The sequence below is a fragment of the Coturnix japonica genome, chromosome 5 (assembly GCF_054131305.1).
Source record: "Coturnix japonica strain WE chromosome 5, WE-NBRP24, whole genome shotgun sequence".
Lineage (NCBI taxonomy): Eukaryota > Metazoa > Chordata > Aves > Galliformes > Phasianidae > Coturnix > Coturnix japonica.
The window spans coordinates 25,862,384-25,886,387 of NC_140667.1; the positions used below are offsets into that span (position 1 = coordinate 25,862,384).

The 24,004-nt window shown below is 48.2% G+C and overlaps 3 protein-coding genes and 1 long non-coding RNA gene across 4 annotated transcripts; 1 reads left to right on the top strand and 3 right to left on the bottom strand.

Annotated features, from left to right (window-relative positions):
- Positions 1-49: 49 nt before the first annotated feature.
- On the bottom strand, positions 50-7,431 carry LOC107314870 (acyl-coenzyme A thioesterase 5-like). Its single transcript, XM_015864633.3, has 3 exons — positions 6,592-7,431; positions 3,896-4,098; positions 50-3,086 (listed from the first exon to the last, which is right to left on the bottom strand). The coding sequence occupies exons 1-3, from the start codon at positions 7,124-7,126 to the stop codon at positions 2,511-2,513; spliced, it is 1,314 nt and encodes a 437-aa protein (XP_015720119.2). The 5' UTR covers positions 7,127-7,431; the 3' UTR covers positions 50-2,510.
- A 670-nt stretch (positions 7,432-8,101) lies between these two features.
- LOC107314868 (acyl-coenzyme A thioesterase 1-like) lies at positions 8,102-11,962 on the bottom strand. The gene is made up of 3 exons (XM_015864632.3): positions 11,355-11,962; positions 10,043-10,245; positions 8,102-8,857 (listed from the first exon to the last, which is right to left on the bottom strand). The coding sequence occupies exons 1-3, from the start codon at positions 11,959-11,961 to the stop codon at positions 8,252-8,254; spliced, it is 1,416 nt and encodes a 471-aa protein (XP_015720118.2). The 5' UTR covers position 11,962; the 3' UTR covers positions 8,102-8,251.
- Positions 11,963-13,489: 1,527 nt separating this feature from the next.
- LOC107314874 (uncharacterized) lies at positions 13,490-23,537 on the top strand. Its single transcript, XR_014946610.1, has 3 exons — positions 13,490-13,705; positions 18,921-19,084; positions 22,308-23,537. It is a non-coding gene; the product is annotated as an uncharacterized LOC107314874 (long non-coding RNA).
- On the bottom strand, positions 17,136-20,944 carry LOC107314866 (acyl-coenzyme A thioesterase 5-like). Its single transcript, XM_015864627.3, has 3 exons — positions 20,139-20,944; positions 18,545-18,747; positions 17,136-18,091 (listed from the first exon to the last, which is right to left on the bottom strand). The coding sequence occupies exons 1-3, from the start codon at positions 20,857-20,859 to the stop codon at positions 17,510-17,512; spliced, it is 1,506 nt and encodes a 501-aa protein (XP_015720113.2). The 5' UTR covers positions 20,860-20,944; the 3' UTR covers positions 17,136-17,509.
- Positions 23,538-24,004: the final 467 nt, after the last annotated feature.

Here is a 24,004-nt window from a genome sequence, read left to right on the forward strand (position 1 = left end):
TCCCTGCTGCCCCGCTCCGGTACCGAGAACAGAAAGGCCACGGCCCGCCTCCGTACTGTGCGCCTTTTATTGAGTTCAATCACTCGGTGCAAGGTACAGCCATCGGCACGTCACAACCCGTGCCCGTGCTCCTTCAGGCGCGGCCCCTACAGCGGGTCCGGACCCCCCGGCTGAGCTCACCTCAGCTCGGCCAGTGCATCCAGCCGGCGGACACAGCTACGGGATGTGTGTGCAAGGAGTGCAAAGCGATGTAAGTAATGCCTGAGCCGAGCCCACAGCCCGGCACCCGGCTTCGTGTGCGCTGTCTGCGGTGTCTGTAAGGTAGTTTTGGTCTCCCAGCAGCAATGTGAAATACAAAACACTAGTACAAAAACTGGTCGGTTTCCCACAAGCCGTCTAGTGAATGGTCATGTTCACAAGTATCCTGAGCTGTCCACCAACGTATCTCCACAGTAAAATAAGCCGAATTATTTAAACGAGGAAGGAGAAATGAGATAACTCATTGCCAAACAAATGAACTACTCAGAACACAGGGTCTAATTCTCACACTGTCTTGCTTTTAAATAAGTGCTTTACTTGTCTTTCAAATGGCAGCTCCCTGATGATATCTAACATTGAGTTATTTGAAGGGTTTGATCTTTTGAGATGAAGTTTGGAGGTTTTTAAGCTGCCTGTTGTGGTTTGGGTTTATTTCTGACTGTTTCGTTTCCAAGCTACCAGCCTGCAGAGCTGCACTGCAACTGATGTCCCATGGTCAGACTGCAGTATGGACACAGGTATCAGCAGGTCAGGAGGGTTAAGGGGGGTCATTTATACCGGGAGCTCCAGTTGCTGAAGATACACTTGGCAAAGACAGACAGAACAAGAAACCTGTACTGAGCACACTTCTCAGTAGCTGCAACTTGGAAGAAGGGCAGGCAGTAAGGATGAGCAGCACCTCAAGGTGCGCTGTGGGACTCCTGAGGCAGCCAGGATGAGTGGAGGTTTGAGCACCAGATAAGACTCTGCAAAGGCTTGAGAGCCAGAGAGTTGGGGAAGACTGGGTGCGAGGATGTCTTCCTGGGAGTGGATGAAGTTTATCTTGTAAGGAGTGTATGGCAGTGATCATTGGCAGTGATGGTGCGTGGAGGACAAGTGACTTCACTCAAATGATAAGGTGTGATGTGCATTGCAGAAAGTTAATCAGGGCTGTGAATAATGATACTCAACTGGAGAGAAAAGATCCCTGAGAGCAAAGCAGAATTCACTATTGTATATGAAGGTTTTGTTTCTTTCTGGGCAATTCTGAAACAGGCCTGACAAAGCAACCTTGGAAGGTGAATTTTATCACTTGAAGCCCTTATTAAATAGGCCTTCAGCATTGGCAAGACCCTTGTCAACAGACAAGAATCATTTGGACAGAAATGGTTTCATTCTATCTATATGGTAGAGAATAATAAGGTACTAACTAAAAATTAATTAAGGTGAAAAACAATCTCAGTCAGCCTGGGTCAGAAATCCTAGATTACCCTTTTTTAGTATTATTTTGTACTCTGATCATTACTGCAAGGACAGCTTTTTACAGCCTTAGTCTTCTACTTGCCAGCTCTTGTGTCTATCACCTTCCTTCCTAATAACAGCTGGCAGCATCTGTAGACATCATTAACAAAGAGCTCCACACGTAATTAAAATCTAGCTTAACAACAAGTGTTAATTATTTAAAACAATGAGAGAATTAAGATTTGCAGATGGTATGACTGCATTTAACTGTGCTATGTAACAGAATTTCAGTGCTCCCAAGAGTCAACTGCCAATCCACGGCATTATAGGAACAAGATGGTTACATTCCCAATACAGGACAGCTCTGGTGCTGCCTTTCTCCATAAATGAAAGTACTCTTCACTTTCTCAATGTAAGCATAGCTGCTGTTGGAAAGAGACGAGATTGTTTCCAATGGAAGACCACTGTTTCTGGCCAATGTATAAAAAACTTATTACATACAAAGATCCCCAGCTTTGTGCAAGTAGAAAACACGTCCAAAGTACCAAAGTGTATGGCTATAAATCAGAAAGTTCTAGGCTAAAATAACTTAAGACCCAAAGCCAGAATCATTCATCATTTTGATATCAAAGTTCATGGCCCACAGGTTGCCATTCTTCTCCAGGGAGAACTATCTGTCATTTCTAATGGTACGGGCTGGCAGTGAAGTTCTTTGATTCATAAATACTGCAAGCAAGAAAGCACCCATCAGAAAGCACTTTCTTCAGACACTTGTTTCTTGGTAGCATGACCAATTCAGACTCAAATTTGTACTACAGTGCAGCCTACTTATTATCGCTCCACTTTTCTTCTGCGTACCTACTTAAAATAACTTAGGCTTGTGCAAATCAATCCCTTTGTGTCTTGATTTCTATATGTAACTGTCATTTGGCTATTTCATATTTCAGACCTTTTCTCAGTCAATACTTCCAATTCTCCAGTCCTTTTGGCGGCTCAAGCTCAGCAGCAACAACGTACAGGTGCTGACGTGTTCATCCCAGATGCAAGTGTAGAAACTCCTGAATCTTTCCCCAGGAATGTTCCTGGGCGTGAGCGTGCGCTTTGCTCTCCCCACCCCCCAGAACGGGCACCCCCAGCACACGATCCAGAGCTACCTGACAAAACGGAGTAGAAGGAGGATCGATTCTGTGGCCTGCTCCTGGATAACTCAACAGTTCAAAGTTTTCTTTCCCATGCTGGCGCAAGCGCCCTATTGCTAGCTCAGCATATAAGGAACTCTTCCACATACGATCAGCTTCCCCTACTACTAGGAGAAAGTGACCTTCTGCTTTTTCTATGGGGATTGTGCAAGAGGAATTAGCAGGATTTGCTGGGTCATCCAGAGCTTCAAAAGTGTCGAAAACACCAGTGTCAGAAACGCTGACCTTATTCATATCGAAACGCAGCCCAGGCAGAGTTATCTCACCGTAATGGAGGTCTGCAACTGTGTTGGAACTACAGCCGGAGATACAGACGGCAGCCACTACTTCTGGTAGGAAGGTGATCATGGAGAGTGCTAATTCTGCGCCTTTCCCAGTCCCAATCACTCCAACTCCTGGCCCTTTCACCTTCAGATTGAGATGGGAGTGTGGGGAAGAGAGGAAGAAAGGAATAAATATATGTTATAATAGGGTTAGCCATTAAATGTCTTTGAAGTTGTGTTATTAAAAACAAAGTTAATTCTTGGTGTGACCTGTTGGAAAGCTATAGCCTGGGGCCAGACTTCTCCCAGATGTCTTATTCTTCAGAGCCAATAACAAATGAAATAACACTGGTCTCACATCTGTGCTAGGTACAACAAGAATCGTCACTTGGAACTGTATATTTTCTTGCAAATATTTCCCCCCTAACAGGCAAATTCAAATACAGTCAATGGCAAAATACATCCCAGGCATATAAAGTCATCTCACAAATGACATTTGAGAATTAGATATGTATTCAGCCACTTCCTTTTCTAGCTTGGGAAGTAAAACAAAGTAACAACTCAAGTTATCAAATCACTTCATCTGTGGCACTGAGCAGTGCTGTGCCATCCTCTTGTAAGCTAATTGCTTTCATTAAAACAAACAAAACCTCACAAACACCACCACATATGTACTTCGCCACTGCTCCTCTTTGAAGGCTGTTCCAGCACTTCATTGTCCTCGTGATCAGGAACTGTCAGTTTTCCAGTGTGAAGTTACTCAATGTCCTGCTTGTAGCAGAAGAAACACGCTCTGCAGTGATGCACATAGCTGCCTATGTGAGACCTACATTTTTTCCATTATGGGCCCTAAATCTGCCCAAAGACACAACAAGAAAATCACTGCCGCCACATGAGCGTGACTACCAAAGCTTCCCTAGTGCCTTGTCTGGAGAGGCGTCTCCTTCCACTCACCTTTGGGTGACGCTGTAGAAATCTGGCTGCCTCCTCAAAGTACTCCAGATTAAATTCTTTCATGACCTTGGGCAGATCTTCAAAGTCAAAATATGGCAGAGAAAGAGCAGCAAAACCACGGGTAGCCAGGAGACTGGATCGAAATTCAATCAAACCTCCTTCATCACCGTACATGTCAATCACTCCTGGAAAGGGACCATCCCCTGCATTGAGAAGAGGTACAGAGCACAGGTTATCAAACAGGACTCTGAGGAATATCTAGTTAAGTCTGAAAATCAAAATATAGAAAGCATTAGATGTTTCCTATAACTACTCGTCAATTTTCCATTCACACAGCTGAGATCAGACTGGTGCTGTACTTGACTTCAGCTATTTCAGGTTCTGAGCTTCCTGTGAAAACACGTGAATGGCTGAACATGCTTTTGTTTAAAAAACTGTTTTCTCAGTGTATTTTTCAATGACCTTAACCTCCCACCCTCAGAACAGTCATACTCCAAATCAGCTCTTTTCCCCACAAAGAATCGATTCCTTAATGAAAACACATTTCCTAATGAGACAGTAGCATTAAGGCAAAGGACATACAAACCCCGAAATAAGGCACAGCAAGAAAAGCACAGCAGAGACGCTCACTGCAGGATGAATTCAGCTCAACTGACTCCCTCTATCTCAGCATCAGCGCAGTCACAGCCAGCAGCCAAATCGCTATTGCAAGTGTGAAAAGCCAGAATAAAATCGAGAGCTGTGTGGGTGCAGTTAGGTGTGTGCGACCGATGCGCAGATAAACATGCATATGCATGTCCTGTACAACCACGGGGATTTTCAGAACCGCAATTTCAAGCAACCGTGATTTGCAGTGAAGGCTGCGTTGTTACATTTCAATCTGATATGGCAGCAGTTTTGTGTTAAAGGCTGTTGTAACCATAAAGAGCCCAGGTACTTTTTGTTTATTCTGGGGAGGTGTGAGCTCTGGCCACCAGGTGTCACCACTGAGGTATTCAGAGCTGGATCACAGCTCTCAGCACAAAAAGTACCTATTTGTGCAGATGTGCATCAAGCCTCTGGCATTGATTATATGCTACAAAGACAAGAGCTCTGATGTTTCAAGGTGCTTCAGAAAAGAAGCTTTGGACAAGACATGTTAGATGGTAGAAACCTCCTAACGAAACACAAAAAAAAGGCCAGAAAAGTGCTGAAACGTGCTTTGGGGCTCTTTGTCAGCTTTAAAACTGACATTAAAGTTCAGTTTTCTATAGGAGAGGAAAAGCAGGAGCATCCTCTTATCTCTCACCCCTTCAAGTTCTAGTGCGAATGCATGACCCAAACGCAGTCAAGAAGGCCGGCATTTCTCTCTTTGATGAAGGTAACCTTCAGCTCACACAGGGACGCCCAGCTGCCTTCCTGAATGCCTGCAGAGCCCACGTGGAGTTTCTCCACAGCTCACAAAAAAGCAGGATAACTTTCTAGACAACTTTATTACTGCTTTAAAAGATCACAGCCTGTAACTTTAGACCCAAAGTGAGAAATATCTTTCATATCACAATTGCAGCATGAATCCATTTACGTAATCTCACTTTTACTAAGGATGGTTGACCTTTAAGGTTCCTTTCTTAACAATCCCTGAAGCAAGGAAAGATGTGGCAATCTTGTAAGTGGATCCTTTATTTAAAAGGATGCCAGCATCATTTAAGCAATGATCTCTGACTTTTCCATCATGTTACAACACCAGACTTCCTAAAGGGAAAAATACAGCTCCAATCTGCAGATCTCTGCATTTCCACTGAGCTCAGCAGAAATTCTGCTCATTCTCTAAGGCAGACTGGATCAACAGCTCAGGTATTTCAGAGTGCTGACTAAACATTTGATCCAAAATTCAAAGTCCAATCTACGTCGGGTTGGTTTTGTGCTTGTTTGTTCTTTTCCTTCTTTAGCAGACTTTGGATCCGTATCTAAATGGTTAATAAAGATTATTGGTTGGGAAATCATTCACCGAGATTTTAATCCCTGATAATTGTAGCAGCACTTAAAGGATTTGCAGAAGCAGCCTATTAGGGAGGCAATACAGATGGCAGTTCTCGCAGTACAACAGCGGTGAAATACGGAAGTTGAACTCATGGCTGAAGCGTTCCAACACCGCCAGCAGTGTGAGGTTTCAGCTTCCAGCAGCAGCACATCGGAATGTCACACCTCACAGAGCACAGCCATCCCACGGCGAGAACGGACACAGCTCCTTCCAATAACTACTCTGTATTTATGTGCAGAACAGAACTTGCTAAACTAGCAGCTTAGCTCGAGCTCTGGTGTAACAGAACTGTAATACTTTATTATAGTCTCCTCTGCAGCTCTGCTTATCAGCACGTGCTTTGTGGGGAGAAAAAAATGCCCGTTAAACTTAATCTTCAGGCTAAAATCCCAACCAGAGGCTCACACTGAGCAGCCTATCGCCTTTTCTGATCGTTACAGCTCAGGAAATAAAACACAATCTACAGAAACTCCAACCTGAGAGCAGCAACGTGGAACACTACCAGCCTTTGTCTCGCTTCCTTTCCACCCGCGCCAGAGGCACCTGCCCGGCCGTGCTGCTGACCAGCACGGAGCAGCATCCCCACGAGACACAAGATACCCCAGGGAGGCGACCTGTCCGTGGGCGCTCTTCAGTTTTGCTCTGGGACGCGGATGCCCCGGGTGTCCCCACTCACCCGGCGGCAGGAAGAGAGAGCCCCTCACGCCGCCCTCCTTCAGCCGGATCCTCCTGACGCCGGGGGCCGTGAACCACCTCTCCACCTCGGCCTTGGCCATCACCGGCCCGTGGATGGCGCCGGACTGGCTGTGGCCCTGGTGAACCAGCATCTCCACCTTCATCGGGGTGTCGGTGCTGCGGGGAAAGAGCCGCTGGTACGGTCTCTCCATGCCCGCGGGGGCCAAGCTCCAGAAGAGCCCCATGGGCTCCACGCCGGTGTAGTTTCCGCCGTGCGACGCGTCCGTGCCCAGGTGCAGCTCCCCGCGGCCATCCGCCCTGTAGTGCGCGCACGACTGGAACAGGCAGCCCCGCTCGTCGGACACCACCGCCCGCAGCGTCACCGGCTGCCCCGGGCCCAGCCCCGCCACCCGCGTGTCCACCCGCTCGTCCGCCAGCCCGGCTGCGGGGGTCACGGCCACGCTGACCGCCCGGCGCGCCGGGGCACGGCACAGCGCCCGCGCGGGGGCCTTGGCGGCCCAAGCCGCCCTCCACATGGCTGCGGCAAGGGGCCGAGCGCCGCGGAACGGACGGCGACGACGGCGATAACGGCCGCCCACGCCAGGCAGCCTCAATCGAGAGCGGAGCCCGCACGACCGTTTCTGCGGCGGCGACGCGGAGCCGGGGCTGGGGGAGGCCTCGCTCACCGCCCGCCTCCGCTCTGGGACCTCGGATGTGGGTGGGAGGCAGAGCGGCTCCCGGGGCGCTGCCCTCCCGCTGAGTGCCGTCCCGCGTGCACTAACCAGCCTCTGCTCCGGTTAACGTTTCACCTTAATGAACTGGGAAAGCGCGGAGAGTGCAAGGAGCGCTGTGGGACTGACGCGCAAGTCGCTGGCTAAATGTAGGCAGGAAGCTGCGTGCGCTCAGCCTGCCTCTGTAAGGCACCGAAGGGTTCTTCAGGTCACTGAAGAGTCGCCAGCACTTCCCTAGTAACTTTCAGTGCTTTCTCTTTCGAGTTCCAAAAGCTGCTCAGCATCTCCAGAACAGAACCCTGCTGCTCCCCACTCCTCCCACAAAGCCAGAGAGGAAGCCTGCTTTCTCAGTTCGACTACGTATGCTCAGAAGGCAGTTTCAGGCTATGGGCGGCTGTCATCTCTCCACGGGAGACTTGCTAAATGCTAGATCTCAAAATCAGTCAAGGCAGACATACAGCTTAGTGATGTGAGATAAGATTACTGGATGTAGGTAGAGAGAACAGCTGCTTCCAGATGAAAAAAAAAAAAAAAAGTGCACTTTCTCCATTAAGGCCAGTGGCATCCAACACGCTTCCTCTGAGGAAGACTTACAAGGTAAATAAATTTTTATCCCATGTCTCAGATGATTTACCTTCCACTTAAACTCACATTCGAAACAGACCCAGCCTTGCCATCATCACATTTCCACATCTTTCCCATACAACACACAATGGGAGGGCAAGATATCACTGATTGATAGAGGAAGGTGTGGAAAGGATGCAGCTCTCACCCACTATCTGCTCAGAGAAAAACAACTTTATTCTCCGATGTTCTTTGCTCTCATTCAAAACCATTTAACAAAACAAATGTGAAACACAGAATGAACAAAACACTTAACAAAACAAAAATTAATCACTAGCATGTTCTCTGTACAGTACCCAAATCACATCATAGCCTGTTGGCTGTCCTGGAAGGCTCACCCTTGAGGTGTCTGTGGAAGAAGGCCTGGATCTGCTGCCAGGCATCTACCTGTGCCTCACAGTGCGCCTTGGGCTCCCCCCCCCACATCACAGGCATGCCAACCAGCGGGTGCATTGAGGCAGAACACATTGGGAAGAAAGGGGGTTGAATATAATGCCCTGCCCCAGGATAACAGATTAGCTCAGGTTTTTCCTTCCCGTGAGCTTGCAAACGTTTGCTTCCCTCAACTGCAAAGAATTCACTTTTCCAGTTGTGATCATCCTGGCCTACAATAAACAAGAAGCGGCACTCGGCTTTCTCCAAAGGGATAAAGCTTTGGCGGTCAGGGCCTTCTAATGGATTGTTAAGTACATCAATGATATCACCGATCCCGGATTTATTGACCCTGATACGTTTTCTGTTGGAACCAAGGGGCGGAATGGTGATATCCTTATAGCGCAGCACTGCGCCCACGTTCGCCACCGAGCCATTGACCACAGCAGTGGCCGTGATGCCTTTCAGGAAGGAGGCCATTGAGACACATATGTCACCCCCCTTGGAGAAGCCAAGCAACCCAATTCCGGGACCTTTAACCTGGAGGGTAAAGAAACAGAAATCACAATCAACAAAAAAACCATTTCTTGGAAGTGCTGCTGTTATTAGCACAGCCTGTCCTGATCTGCACTCCAGGTATATGCATCTGAGGTCCTAACAAAACTACAAGGCCTTGTACAGGTTAACTTTTCTTTCACAGACAAACTATAATAGGAAAGCTAAATGATCTTACAGGGTGCTGAAATTCAGGTTGCCAATGTCACAATAGCTCCAAAGTACAAAGACCCTTAGGGCTCAAAAAGGTTCTTTTGTGCCTCATCACCAGCTTGACAAGCTCCACACCCACCGAGTCTGAAGCACAGAAAGGGGGAACATTGAAAACATGGCTAAAATTTTGCCAAGTGTTAAAAATATGGCACGGGAGAGGCATCAGTGAAAGCATTAACAACAGTCAACAGTACTGTTCTCAGGGCAGAGAACAAAAGTGCAAGATTTGGGGCATAGGGGTAGCATAAGCAGTTAAGGTTATTGTAACGGAAAGACCACCAAGGCCTTTATTCATCTTTCTGAGGAAGGTGTTTATTTTGAGCTCTCCAGAGAGGCCAGACATCGCCATGTGGAATTCCAGCTATTGTCATGTGCAGCTATTTGGAAGAAGATGCAGAGCTAAGCAGGGATCTCTTCCAGGAGGTACCAGCTTAGGAACCCTGACTGCTGAGTTTGCAGCCAGCTACCAAAAACCACATGCGCCACATACCAGCATTTGGAGTGACTGTAACAGCTTACTACAATACACAGCAGCAAATGCGTATTTATAACCTTCCTTGAGCTCTAGATCACGGAAGCATATCACGTGCTCCAAGGTTAAAAAAGACATTTAGTCCGCAAGGACATTCTATGGAATGTAAACTTAAAAGCCCCGCTGGCAGCCTGATGTGTCTCAAGGCAACTGGTTCCCTTGTTAGGACACTGGGTTGAGCGAAGCAGAAATAACCAGTATGTGACTCCATGTCACTGTGTCACCTGGCCAGTATAAAAGGAAGAGCAGGAATTATCTGCCAGAGAACCACTGTAATGGGAGCTGAGGATATGAAAGGAATTATTTACAGTTGACTTGAACAGAGATGCTATTCCAAATACAACAGCTTTGCCCCACGTGCAGGCTGGTAGGAGCTGACTAATGACAGTTCCCTGTAGTGAGGCTGTGTCAATGTCTAAACCGACCTGGTTGTGTTGTAACATAAAGTTAACAGCTTCTTCAAAGTATTCCAGGTTGACCTCCTTCATGTCTTTGGGGAGATCTTCATAACTGTAGTAAGCCAGTGCCAGCACAGCAAAGCCATAGTTGGCCAGCAGGCATGCCCTGTATTCCAGGAGTCCTCCTCCAGCGCCGTGCACGTCAATCACTCCTGGAAAGGGACTGTTTCCTGAAAGAGGCCACAAAATGGGACACCTTGACCCATCATTTCTCATATCCCAAATTCATAGGCCTGGGAACGTGCCTTCAAACAAACAAACAGAAACAACCAAAACACAGGCACAGAGTGTACATTTCAGTACATGGCTGCATTGCTTCGAGATTAAACATTAAACAAAGGTACAAAACAGTCACCTTGCCAATGTTTTAGTGATCAGGAAAAAAACATGGCTGGCAGGGAAGGGATGGCAGTCCCAGCTAGCTGTCCATATCATGTCAACTCACTGCCAACGTACAAACTCTCCTCCAAAAATACCCAGGAGGATTTACCCCACTGCATTTCTCAAAAACCTGACTCAAAAATCCCATCTGCTGTGCTTCCAGCTTCTTAGTTTCAGTGTAAATGCACTATAGCCTATTTACCCCGGCACTTGCCATTCTCATTTGGAATGCTGAGAGGGGCTGCAGGAAAGGAGGCGGCCACAAGAAAGACTTCAATTTCTGCTTCCACACATAAACGTGCTGAACTTGGGCAACAACTGGAAACTCACCAGCAGCCACAGGGAGTATGAAAGAAGGTGCTGGCTGGGATGTGTATGATTGCAGTGCTACAACAGAGGAGATAGCAGGGACAGGCAGGGAAAAAGGAATGGTAGGGGAAAGCAAGGCGTATACTATGGAGAGATGATCCTTGACCACATGGGGTTGCAGCACAAAACCAGACAGATGCCTGGTGAGAAATGGGAAGAGGCTTCCCACAGAGCACTAGCATAAGCCTGGGCAGCTGTTGGGAGGACAATGCAGGATTTGTAAGGCAATCAAAGCTCTGACAAAAATGCCATAATGGCAAACGTGCGTAATGCTCTGCTTGACTTTCTATTCACAAATGGAGAGAAACAGGGCAAATCTGGCAGCAAAAAGAAGGTTGGGCTGCAGCAACTCTGAAATGACGAGTCGGGGATCTGGAGAAAGGCCGGGAAGGAACCACAGCAGTGAGGACTCGGCAGTTTTGGAGAACAGTCCCGTAACTAAGGTACACGAGGAGGAGCTTGGCACCGCGCCGAGGGGCCTCTCGGATCGGGCACCGCGGAGGACGGACGGGGCGCAGCCGGTACTCACCGGGGGGCAGGAAGAGCGTGGCCCGGATCCTCCCCTCTCGCACCGGCACCCTGCGCACCCCGTCCCGCAGGAACGCCCGCTCGTGCTGAGCCTGGGCCAGCAGCCGCCCGGGGCCGTCCCCGTGTCCGTCCAGCACGTCCAGCTGCAGGCGGAACGGGGTCGTCACGTCCTTCTTCACCAGGCGCCAGAAAGCCTTGCGGGGCTGCAGCGCCCACAGCAGCCCCGTGGGCTCCAGGCCGCTGAAGCTGCCGCCCGGCAGCGCGGGGCAGCGGGCCAGGTCCAGCTCCCCGTCGTCCGCCGCCTGGTAGCGGGCGTGGGCCTCGAAGAGTTCGCCCGCCTCGTCCCGCAAGGACGCCCGCAGGGTGACCTGCTGCCGCGGGCCGAGGCCCTGCACGGCGATGCCCAGCGGCTCATCGAACAGGCTGCGGGTGGACGGCGAGAAGCGGATGGTGGCGGCCATGGAGGAGAGGCGGCGGGCCGCGGGCGCCTCGGGGACTCGCAGGATGTTGCCGTGCTGCCGAGCGGGGCCGGGCCGGGAGAGACAGCTCTGCCAGCAGCGGGAGCTCTGTCGGCACGCGGCGAGGACGCTCATTGCCCTACGGCCCATCGGCGCGTCCGCCTCTTTGGGCGGGCGCCGAGGAGGGCCGGGCCGAGCCGGGTTCCGGGGATCCACCCGCACCGGGAACAGTGGGACAGTCCGTGCCGACAGGGACGCTGCCGCGTATACGAATATGTTGATATTAAATTCTTATATTTGTACCGCTGCGCTCCGCCCCCTGTGGCTTTAAAAGCCTCTCAAACACTTGGCATAAAGGGCACGCCTTAGGTGTGCGGCTCTGGCGCTTCGTATTGAAGGCTCCAGCGGGCCGTGCCGTCCTACAGCCTGCCCCCGCATTCCTGCCAGGGCGTTGGAAGGGACGGTTTGGGATGGGATCCACCCACGGTGTGTGTGTTCCTCCCCTTCAGCCTCAGCTACTTCTCGTTTGCGTGCCTTGGGTAAAGCCAGCTGCAGAGCGTGGCGCGGTCCGAAGGAGGGCACTAGAAGAGCTTCCTTTAACTGAGGATAAACAGAAAACCCATTTTTTAGGGATCTGCTATAATTTAATGTTAAAACGTCTGCCAATCACAGGTGAAGTTCATGCTGTGCTTCAGGTGGTGAATGAGGAAGGTACATAGGCCATCCTGTAAGAATAACTTGAGGAGATGGGCTGTGCATCCTGTTTGCTCTGCTTTACATATACATCAGCAGCAGTGCTTCTGGCTGCTTCAGTCCTGTTTCTTAATGTACCTTGGCCAATTCACTTCTCAGGTCAGACATTCTTCCTTCTGCACTGCTGGGCTGAGGCATAGCACAGGTATTGCTTAATGTTTAAAGCTGTGCAAATACCTTTAATTATTTGGCTTGTGAAATGAGCACCTTGATTACTATCTGTAGCAAAAAGATGTCAAATCAAAGTGTCAAGTCTCTTCAGAGTTTCTTGGCTGCAGTAGCGGCATCAGTATGTTTGCAGGCATAAGCCTCAACCCACCCTGAGTACTCATAAAGGGCTACAATCATGTACTCAGGATTACAGCATTTAGCCATCTGGAGGATGTGTATCTGCTGTGTTTGGGATATACTTCTATCTGAAGTTTGGGATGTGCTGCAGGTGTTGGGTTTGTGTACTGGCCAGTGTTAAGGACTAGGCAGCTGTTATGGACAGGTAGTGCAATACTGCTTTGCTTTACAGAAAAGTTGGAACAAACCAGTCCTGCTGTATTGCAGCACTAATCCTCTCTTGCTAGTGTGAGCCGTGGGGTATGACATATAAGCAAGGAAGGGTAAAATGGAATGAGGCAAGAACATAAAGAATTTGGGTATAACTGACAACCATTGCAGAGCCAAGAGTCCTTCACAGTTATCGGTTCTGTGATAATGACAGTTTTGAAAGAGAAGGTGAATCTGAGTCAGAAAGACAATTAACAACACAATCCTGAGCCTGAAGACAAGGTCATCGTGATCAGCCAGGTCATCTCCCTGTGTGACATCTTCATAAGAAGTTGCATGGGCCTGCGTCGTGATTTCCACTGATGCTTTGTTCTGGATTTAGGAGGAACATAATGTTGATAACACAGTGATGGTTTTGTTGTTACAGGGTGGTGCTTACACAGAGCCAACAATGTCTCAGCTTCTCAACACTGCCCTGCCAGCAAGGAGGCTGAGGGTGCACAAGGAGCTGGGAGGGGGCACGACTGGGACGCTGAGGTTGGACAGAGGGATGTCCCGTACTGGATGGCATTGTGCTCAGCCATAAAACTGGGCGAGTTAGCTGCCATTGCTCGGGAACTGGCTGGGCATCCTTTGGCGAGTGGTAAGCAATTGCATTGTGTGTCACATCTTCTGTGCTATTTTTCTTGACACTGTTTTTTTCCAGTTTTATTTCTTTCTTATTAAGCTGTCCTTATCTCAACCCACAAGTTCTTCCACCATCCTGTTGTGCATGGAGTGAGTAGTGACCAGCTGTGTGTTGCTTGGCTGCCTGCTGGGCTAAACCACAGCAGACCAATCCTATTACATTGTCCCTTGCATATGTCTCTGGTTTTGTCTAAGGTTAAATAACTAATTAAAAATACTGCCCAGAAATCTGCAATGTCTCTGGTTCTGACACAACTTGTGCAACAGAACATCCTTATTTTGGATCCTTTCTCAAGAAATTTGGTATGGTTTAATCTGGCAGGCAGCTCAGCACCACACAGCTATTTGCTTGCTCCCTTCCCCCACAGGTTAAAGAGAATTGTGAAATCTCATGGACTGAGATAAGGATAGTTTAATAAGAAGGAAAAAAAAAAAAAAAGGGAAAGAAAACAAGAACTGTGCACGCCCATGCACCACACTGGCGTGATAGCTTGGGATGCCAAAACATCTTTGACTTAGAGTAAGCAGTGCTCAGCAACAATTAAAACATAAGTGTGCTATCAACATTATTTTCCTCCTATATCCAAAACACACACAGCACGGTACCAGCTACTATAAAGAAAATTAACTCTATTCCAGCCAAAACCATGGCAGACTAACAGTTAACAACAGCTAAAGAAGATAGTAGAAAGACTTGTAAAAGAGCATCCACATAACAACTACCCTTCATATGGGAACCTGATGATGTAAGAAAACCATGTTGTTTCCAAAGCTGACCAAAATCATATGCAACACCAAACACAAGGCAAGAGTTGATGTACATAGCTGTAGATTGGCTGTGTGCCATAACACAGGAACAGATAAGAACAAGTTCAGCAGTTTGTACAGAAGGAATGGAGGAAATACACTGCAATTTATCATGCAGCACAGACAGCATAGCTGGAAGCAAGTTTTCCAGTTGAGTCTGAGAGGCAAGAGCCATCTACAGAAAAGACAGGATCTGGATTGAGCAAGGGTACGTTCTGGAGATCAGGCCATGGGATAAAGGAGCTGTTCAATAAAAGATGGTCACAAGATTCACTATCCATAGGGGCTGCAATAGGGAATCAGTTACCAGTCAGATTCCTTTCTCAGCTTTCTTTGAGACAGGATAATGAAGAACACACAGGATTTTTCCTATTTTGAATATGAGGTTCAGCACTTAGGATGTGACCTGCTTAGTTAGTGGGAGAAGACAAATCTGGGAAGATACTTGCACCAAGATGCCCTGAAGAAAAGAGGAGTCTGGAGAGATGGGTGCCTATGCAGGTTCATACTTCCAGACATGGAGCAGAGAGATGAATTCTTCATGATGCACCAGTGGAACATCAAGAAGTGTTCAGTTTGGGTAACAATAAGGTAACAATAATGGCACATTCTAGTTTAAATGAGAAAACTTTTCTCAACAAGTGAATAGGAGCAGTAGGGCTTAAAAGAAAAACAGAATAATCAGAAATAGGACCAAGTGAAACACTTAGGGAAGTTGTAGGTGGGATGGATTATCCTGCAACACCCACACCTTCAGAAGACAAGGCGGTGTGCAGAAAGTCAGAGGCACATGAACTGGAACAAGAAGTACCAGTACCAAGGAGACAGGTTGCAGTTTCCTCAGGAACAGGGCAAATCAAATAGGGTTCATTTGTAGAGCTCGTAGTGGACTCAGTTTCTTCCCCTGTTCATCCAGGTTATCTGGAAGAGGGCTAGATGAGAAAATAACCTAAAGATTTAGGGTATTAAAGGTCATCCACAACGTAGTAAGTGGATGATAAGGCCATCCACAACAACTATCTGTAGAGGAGCAGCAGTATGTGTGACAGAAATAAATTGGTGTTGAGATTATTGATCAAGCAATTTTGCTTTTCAATTTTTATTGCCTTAGCTTTTCCTGGGAGTCTTCTAGGCTCTGAGTTTTGTTATTTAGTGCACTGTTTGGATGCATTATTGTATCAACTAAAAAAGGCATCACACTGAGCGTGTGCTATCTTGCTTTTGCTTTCCTGTCTCCCCCTCTCCCCCCCTCATCACGTTTTATCAAGTTTGAAAGTCTTGAACTGTTCATGGGATCATTCCAGGTATAGATGTTTCATTATTGAAATAAAACAAACAGAAAGAGCAACAACCTTGCCAATTTGAGTACAGTAATCTTTGTATATAAATTGGGCTGCACCCCCATTAAGGGCAACCTCCCTCACTTTGGATAGTCCAGTGCCCATCTGTACTCAGTCTCACACACACACACACACACACACACACACACACACACACGCCATAAGGTCAAATTTTAGGGTATCCCAGCTTGTGTATTATCCTCACCAAAATGACTTTTGCCATCCTCTAATTTTAAAGGTACTTTCTATTTACTTGTAAGACTTACTTTTATACCCAGATGTTGATTTGCTGTTCAAATCTCAGCCCACATTTTAATCATACTGATTGAGATGACAACCCTCCCAGGGTCTCAGCCTGCATTTCAGTCCCACCAAGACCAATGCATTTCATCTCCCACCTGAGACTTTGAGTGTCTGCTCTCATTTCATCCACACTGATATGGCTTGTACAGTGGGTATGAGCCAAGGAAGGAGACGCACACAGTAGGAATCTGCAAAAGTTGCACTCTGCTTGATCTGGCTGTTCTAGTTGAGGTCAGACTAATTTGGCAACAGAGCCAGAGCAGCTGAGTACAGTGGTAAAATTATTGATAGTAAGAATTGAAAGATATGGTACTCTGACATTGCCATTTTGACTTTAAATACAAGTCAGTTCAGAACCTGAAAAAAAAGAAAAAGTAAATTTAATTGGAATTGATAAATTTGGTAGGAAGATCTTGTTTATTGGGGTAAATGGAAAGTCTTAATTGTTTGGAGAAATGATTTTAATTTGTCTGCAACTGTTTGTGACTCTCTGGTTAGTTGTAGGTGTGTGGATGGGAGAAACCCTGCTAAGATATGAACCACTGACCAAATATGAGCCTAAGCCTGGATCTAGCTGCAGCTTGGCCATCAAAAGGAGTGTTGAAAGCAAGGGGGTCCACTCATGAATCTCGTGACTCAGCGAGAGGCCCCTTGATGCCTTTGTTTCCTGTATGGGCTGCTCTGGCTCTGTTCCCTCATTAGTCTGACCTCAACCAGCTCTAATAACAAAGCTGAAAAGTTTCCATATTTTATGGGAGGAGATAGATTTTGATGACTGTGAATTTGTTGTTTTGCATTAAATGTTAGAGCTGGAAGCATACGTGAAGCAGAGTACTTTCTTCTGAAGGGGAGATGGAAACAGAAGACAAACAACCCTTCCAGACGGCTAACCAGAGACACCACCACATCCTTGCTATATCAACCATTACTGCACACTTCCAGCATCAGAAACATTTTCATTTATGATATTTACCATAACAGTAGTGAAATTCACGCACCAAAATTAGTATTTGAAAGGTCTTGTTTTGAAGTATGAGTTGTGCATAGAGTATGCGTGTGGAGGCCACAGTAATGTGAAAAGCACAGCCAAATATAAAAATAGAAAGCAGATGAGAAAAACAACGGGGTATTTTTCCTATCCAAAAATGTAAAACAGAACATGAAAACCAATTCTTTTCTGAGTTATGGTTGTGCAAAGTCACTGAAGACATTGTAGCTGTATTGGTACAGCTGGGAGAGGGAGCTGACCTGATAAATGTAAAATAATTCATCAGATGTTTGTTCAGAGCTGTGCGTTCCTTCTACTCGCATCACTTGTCATTTAAATGTTTGTGGAAAAAAGCCTGTATCTGTAGCCAAGCACGAACCTGTGCTTTAGAATAAGCTGTGAGCTCTCCACCCAGGACAGCTCGTTTGCGAAAAACTGGATGGTTTCCTATTGGGTAAAAAGGGGAAAAGGGAGGGTCAATGCAGTGCCCTGCTCCAGGACAAATGAGGGTCTGAACATTTTCCTTCCCTTGAGCCTGCAAATATTTGTAGGTTTCAGTGGCATGATACTTACTTTTGACAATATGGTCATCTTGTCCAGCAATGAATAGTAAATGTGCCTCAGCTTTCTCTATTGGGATCAGGCTTTGGTTGCCAGGGGCTTTAAAGGGGTCACACATGGCATCAGAATAATCAATGATATTGTTATTATAAACCTTGGCATATTTTTCCTCACAAATCAAGGGGGGAATCATTTTATCTTTGTAGCACAGAGGAAAAGCTGAATTGCCCACAGGGCTATTAATGGTAGCTACTGCTGTGATATTCTTCAGGAAGGCAGCCATGGCGAGAGACAAATCACCTCCTTTGGAGAAACCAAGCAGACCAATCCCTGGTCCCTTTACCTGGTGGATAGGAGGAAAACCCCATCAGTACTGAGCTGAAAAACACAACAGCTAATTACTGGAGGGGGATGTTGTGTAATGTTGAGTGATTACACAACAGTACAAAGGAGGGAATTGCAATAATTAGTTTTTCTGCTGGATAAGTGCTAAACACCTGTCCCGAAGGAGAAGGGAAGAAGGGTAGCGATTCATGAAGGCTCTCCTGCTCAAACCTTTCCACCCCGTTATCTCTCAGCTGTCTCTTTTGAGCGTGTTTTCTCTCTTTCCATCCCCTTTCCAGCACATACCTGTTTAGTCCTTCCTCTTTTCTAGATCTCAGATACCCTGCAGATGCCAGCCATTGGGTTGGGCAAGCATCCAGCAGCTTCCCCCAGGGGCAGCTCTGGTGAAGGGATAGGCACTCCAGTGAAGAAGCATTCTCTGGATGCCAGAGGGCAGGGAACGTGCTACTACCTGTGTGTGCTGCAGCATGTAGTTCACTGCCTCTTCAAAATATTCCAGATGGAGTTTGGTCGGCTTCTGAGCCAGATCCTCGTAGTGGTAATAAGCCAGGGCTAGTGTGGCAAAGCCATGATTGGCCAGCAGGCTGGCTTTGTGCTCACAAAGGCCTCCTCCAAGTCCCTCCATGTTGATGACTCCTGGAAAGGGGCCTTGTCCTGCAGCAGACAAGAGCAGTATCACATGAAATTAGTCCTTTTAATGTTTCTTTGATTTAGAACGCTTAAAACCAGATGCACGACAGGAACTGCAGAAGAATGTTTTTTGGGGAATGGACATGACAAGTCACTCAGACCTCTTCCATGGCTCTTCCTCTGCTGTTTGCATGCAGGTGACAGCACATCTACTGGCTTTACATAGACTGTGAGCATTCAAAGCAGTGGCTGTGTACTGCAGAGAGCGGGACTGCAATTGCCTGTGACCCATGGCTCAGCTGAGTGTAGCACAACAGTGTGGGCTTACTCTGAACATGCACAGAAAATGTCCTAATACCGGGTAAGTCTGTGGGGATGCTCAAGGGAGGTGGGACAGCACCGTAGCAAAAGCCATTTGGACTCTCCATGTTTGTATGGCTTTAGGTTGTAAGTGATATCCAACTCCTAAATGGCTGCAGGATGAAAATAAAATCCTTCTATTCTATGCCTAGGAAACATTTCAAAGATGGGGACTGTGGCAAAGGTTTATGATCTTAAAACACACACTGTTTGAAGGAGTGGGTCTGGGGACACTGAGAAAGTGAGCCAGCTTACTGTGAGCAGTGCAAGTGAAGGGAACCAGGAAAGTCTGGAAACAAAATGTATGCAAGTGGCTTTCATCGTCTCCTGGTCAGCAGGCAGGGGAAGGAGCCCTGGCCTCACTGCCAGGGGGGATGCTGAGGATAAGAAGTCAGTGCTCCCACACCCTGGACTCTGGCAGGGAGTTCTCTGCTTAGCAGCCTAATCTGTACTGAAACCTGGTGGTGTCTTGAGCAAGTCATACACCTCCAAAAGGAAATCCTTTACTAAAGCTAATCAGTGTTTGTCTTTTTCTTCTGAAAAGATTTCTTCTCTATTAAAGTTCTCTCCTCCTCCTTTCACATAATGAAGTTGTCCACAGGTCATGGGCCCCAACAAAGGAACTCAAACATAGTGAACCATGATCACCATGGGAAGAGGGAGCATACTCCAAGCCCTCCAGGAGGACTCCCTGGTTTTTCGTGTAGAGCCAGTGCTGGGCAACAAGGCAGGACTGGCACACAGACTCTTCCCACAGCTCTTTATCTCAGCCTCTCGGCTCCTACAGGCACACACATTGCTTGCCGTGCCTTCCTCCACATTTGTACCCTCAGGCTCTTAGAAAGAATGTTTCCTTTGCCTGTTTCTTTAAACCTGTTCTAGCATTCACGTGGCTGGGTGAATGTAAATGATGGTCAAATGAGTCAGTCGGACCGTAGGGAAGAAAAGAGAGATGGAGCTTTCATGGGTCTCTCTTTATGTAGGTCATGAGACGGCTCGCCCTGGCAAACACAATGCTTTTAGGAAAGAACAGGATGGCTACAGCCGGTACTCACCGGGGGGCAGGAAGAGCGTGGCCCGGATCCTCCCCTCTCGCACCGGCACCCTGCGCACCCCGTCCCGCAGGAACGCCCGCTCGTGCTCAGCCTGGGCCAGCAGCCGCCCGGGGCCGTCCCCGTGTCCGTCCAGCACGTCCAGCTGCAGGCGGAACGGGGTGGTCACGTCCTTCTTCACCAGGCGCCAGAAAGCCTTGCGGGGCTGCAGCGCCCACAGCAGCCCCGTGGGCTCCAGGCCGCTGAAGCTGCCGCCCGGCAGCGCGGGGCAGCGGGCCAGGTCCAGCTCCCCGTCGTCCGCCGCCTGGTAGCGGGCGTGGGCCTCGAAGAGTTCGCCCGCCTCGTCCCGCAAGGACGCCCGCAGGGTGACCTGCTGCCGCGGGCCGAGGCCCTGCACGGCGATGCCCAGCGGCTCATCGAACAGGCTGCGGGTGGACGGCGAGAAGCGGACGGTGGCTGTTGCTGTGGAAGCGAGGCCGCGAGCCGAGGGCACCGCGGGGATGTGCGGGGGGCTGCCGTGCTGCAGGGGCTGCGGGGCGAGGCCGGGCCAGGAGAGACACCTCTGCCAGCAGCGGGAGCTCTGTCGGCACGCGGTGAGCGCAGTCATCTGCCCCGTAGCCCCAGGTCGCTTCGCAGTGTTTGTATTCGGGCTGGAGCTTTTTGTACAAGTGCCGCTTCCCACACACGGGGAGGAGAATCCTGGGCAGGGACTGCGTGGGCTCATTCTGGCTGCGAGGTTTTCAAGGCTGCCTGGAGCTGTGGCTGCAGCCCTGCTTGTGTCTGCAGCAGGGCGTGCTCAGTGCAGTCAGCGCTCTGACACCATCGGAGCATTTCCAAAGGCTGTCAGCTCTGCCCAGCACTGGCGGTTGTTTCACGGTGTGCAAATATGGACCCAGTTTCTCCCACAGGCTCTCCCTGCCATCTCCCACACTTGGCCAAGCAACAGGCTCCCTACAAAACAGATTTCTGTTTTGCTGCCTGCAGACCTGCAGACGTCGCAGACCACGAGCATTTTGGCAGCTTGCTTCTGCTCGCTCTCCCCATGAACTGCTGCCCAGTGCAAGCCACCACTCAGTCACAATCCTGTCATTGCATGGTTGCCTTCTGCCTACCGTAGGTGTGGGACAGCCTTGCACCTCTCACCAGATGATGGCAGCTGGTATGAGAGAGCACATTGTTAGCGTGAGGGCGTTGGCTGCATCTGTCAAGAGAATCAATTACAAAATACACTGGGTAGGGAAGGGAGTTTCATTTGCCACTAATTCTCTTTTACCAGTTCTGATCTCTTACATAAGATAGATTTTTCAATCCAAACAAGAAGCAGATGATAGAAATCTTTTGGGTGGAGATTATGGAAAGCAGCTGAGTTTCTTGGATGGTCAGAGCACACTGGAGCCAGAAGTGGAAATTACCAGGCAGAGCATGTCCTTCCAGAGGGCAGGCGAACCCAGGGTACAGAAGTCACAGCTTTTCTAGAGGAAGGATCTTATTCCCAGCAGCCTGAAAGCTCTTAACTGAGAGTGCTGGCACATTCCTTCTAACATCCCACACTGAATACCTTCTGCAGTTTTGCAGTTGGAGATGATCCCATTTGAGATGAGGCATTCGCTGTATATGTGGTGAAATCTCTGTACCAAAGAGCTGAAAATGGTATATAGGTGAGGAGACTGTAGTTCACTGGAAAGTACAGATATTTATCTGAAGTTCACAAACCACCAGGGAGATAACAGCAGATTGCATATGATCTATGCAATTTAGATCGATTCAAATACTATTCCTTTTCTCAATGCCTGACTGAAAAACATTAGGGAAATCACAGGAAATGTAAATGCGATTCTAGTGGCAGCTGTTTGTGAAGCCATGTCATTGGGTTTAAATTGGTACAGGCGTGAACAACACTAATTACATAAATGAAAAGGCATCTGTTAACTTAGGTCCGTCAGACCTGGGCATGCTCAGAGTAGAACAGAGCCTACATCTCTTACAAGCATCTTCATGGTCCTGAGTGGACTCTGAGTGGCCTTGTCCCCCTCCTCAGAAGGTCATTTTGTTCAAAATGGACCCCTTGCGGCTTGGTACAATGGTTAGAAAGGAGATTCAGCACTGGGGATTTTCTGTCTTTGAGGTTACAAGGCTTCGTTTGTTTGTTTAATAAAATAATTCCTTTTGCAGAAACAATTTGCCTGTGCAGTGAGGAGGAGGAGTTGCAAATGGACTCGTACCTCTAGGGCCTGTTGTGGAGTGGTTTTCCAAGTACTTCCAAGGCTGCCTTCAAGACTCAGTCACCTGATGCTGAACTGGATACAACCTGAGCCAAATGTCAGCACAGCTTTTTAGCTGGACTGCAGAGGAAGGTAACTGGTGGGGATATTGGGAAATGTTGAGGAGTTGCGCAGAATGTATAGGGGTGATGGTATCTGCCGCATCTTCTGTTGTGTTTGCTCCATGTACCTCAGCACGCATCCCTGCTCTTTGGTTTTGTATTGCTACACTCCAGCACTTCATAACTAGTGCTTCTGAAGGAACAGGCACATAGAACAGGCATCTGTTGGGTATGTCCCAGGGATACAGCCCAAGCAAGCCTTGCCTTGCCTTGCCTTGCCTTGCCTTATGGCATGGTGACTTTTCCCACCTATTAGCTGTAATGTGGCCTGATTAAATGCTTCCCCAGATCCCTCTGTTTTCAGAGGGCTTGCATCAAGCAGCAGGGGGGACAGTCTACCCTACTGCCTGAAGGGGCAGGGAAGTTCTGGCTGCTTTGTGAATCCTAGTGCTCCACAGTGGGAAGATCTGTGGTCCCCATCGAGATGGTCCTTGTCCATACCATCCTACATGCAGGCAGAGTTAATGAAAGTGAGGGACACCTGAGTGCTGATAGACATGGAGGCTGCTTGGAGCCATAGCTACAGCTCTGCCAGTGACTGCAGCAGGGCAAGCTGGGAGCATCTCCAAAGGCTGTCAGCTCTGCTCGGGCCTGGTGTCTCATTGCCAAACAGGTGGTACCTGCAAATCCTGTCAGGTCAACTGCCACAAGCACTGTTTCCAAATGGCAAGTCCAAACACAAGGCACAAGGTTACTGATAGCAATCTGCCTTCAGGCTTACTAGTTTTTATCCTTGGAGCAACAGACTCAGAGGAAGGCACAGCTGCAGTCCCCTCCTCTGGATGTTACTGGTATTGTAGTGGCACATCTGTGAACAGGGGTTTACTAGATTCTCTAGTATGATAAACAACCTATGAAGACAGGTCATATGCAGCCATTTCCCTGCTCACATGGAAGGACTCAAATACAAGAGTACATCAGTCAGATACCCTGCACTTAGGGGCATGTGTCTTGCAAAAGAAATTCATGGAACAGCTCAGGGAACTATTAAATGGCACAGCCACTTAACAATTGCAAAACAGAGTTCAGTTTGTCACTAGGTCTAAAGTCCTCAATAGCATATGTCTACAAATGTCTAAGGTGTGGGAGGCAAAAGGGTGAGGCCAGACTCTTTTCAGTGGTGTGTGGTGGTAGGACAAGGGGAAACAGCCACAAACTGAAGCAAAAGAAGTTCTGCACAAATGTACATAAGAACTTCTTCACGGTAAGGGTGACGGAGCACTGGAACAAGCTGACCAGGGGTACTGTGGAATCTCCTCTGGAGATATTCAAGACCTACTCGGACGCCTACCTGTGCAACCTGGTCTAGGGAGCCTGCTTTGCAGGGGGCTTGGACTAGATCATCTCTAGAGGTCCGTTCCAGCCCCTACAGTTCTGTGACTCTGTGATTTAGGCATCTCATTATTTTTCTCAGTGGAAGTCAGAGTGGTTAATGTGACCAGAAGACCACTGCACATCAAGTAATCAGTGGTCCACAATACAACTA

What these genes read in the sequence shown, in the direction of transcription:
- LOC107314870 (XM_015864633.3), bottom strand. Translation starts at nt 7,126, where the DNA reads ATGTGGAGGGCGGCTTGGGCCGCCAAGGCCCCCGCGCGGGCGCTGTGC. An exon ending in CTCTCTCTTCCTGCCGCCGG is followed by an intron (nt 4,099 to 6,591) that starts GTGAGTGGGGAC and finishes TTCTCAATGCAG; the next exon opens with GGGATGGTCCCTTTCCAGGA. An exon ending in TTCTACAGCGTCACCCAAAG is followed by an intron (nt 3,087 to 3,895) that starts GTGAGTGGAAGG and finishes CTCAATCTGAAG; the next exon opens with GTGAAAGGGCCAGGAGTTGG.
- LOC107314868 (XM_015864632.3), bottom strand. Translation starts at nt 11,961, where the DNA reads ATGGGCCGTAGGGCAATGAGCGTCCTCGCCGCGTGCCGACAGAGCTCC. An exon ending in CACGCTCTTCCTGCCCCCCG is followed by an intron (nt 10,246 to 11,354) that starts GTGAGTACCGGC and finishes GGCCTCTTTCAG; the next exon opens with GAAACAGTCCCTTTCCAGGA. An exon ending in TTATGTTACAACACAACCAG is followed by an intron (nt 8,858 to 10,042) that starts GTCGGTTTAGAC and finishes TTTACCCTCCAG; the next exon opens with GTTAAAGGTCCCGGAATTGG.
- LOC107314866 (XM_015864627.3), bottom strand. Translation starts at nt 20,859, where the DNA reads ATGAGCCCACGCAGTCCCTGCCCAGGATTCTCCTCCCCGTGTGTGGGA. An exon ending in CACGCTCTTCCTGCCCCCCG is followed by an intron (nt 18,748 to 20,138) that starts GTGAGTACCGGC and finishes TGTCTGCTGCAG; the next exon opens with GACAAGGCCCCTTTCCAGGA. An exon ending in ACATGCTGCAGCACACACAG is followed by an intron (nt 18,092 to 18,544) that starts GTAGTAGCACGT and finishes CCTATCCACCAG; the next exon opens with GTAAAGGGACCAGGGATTGG.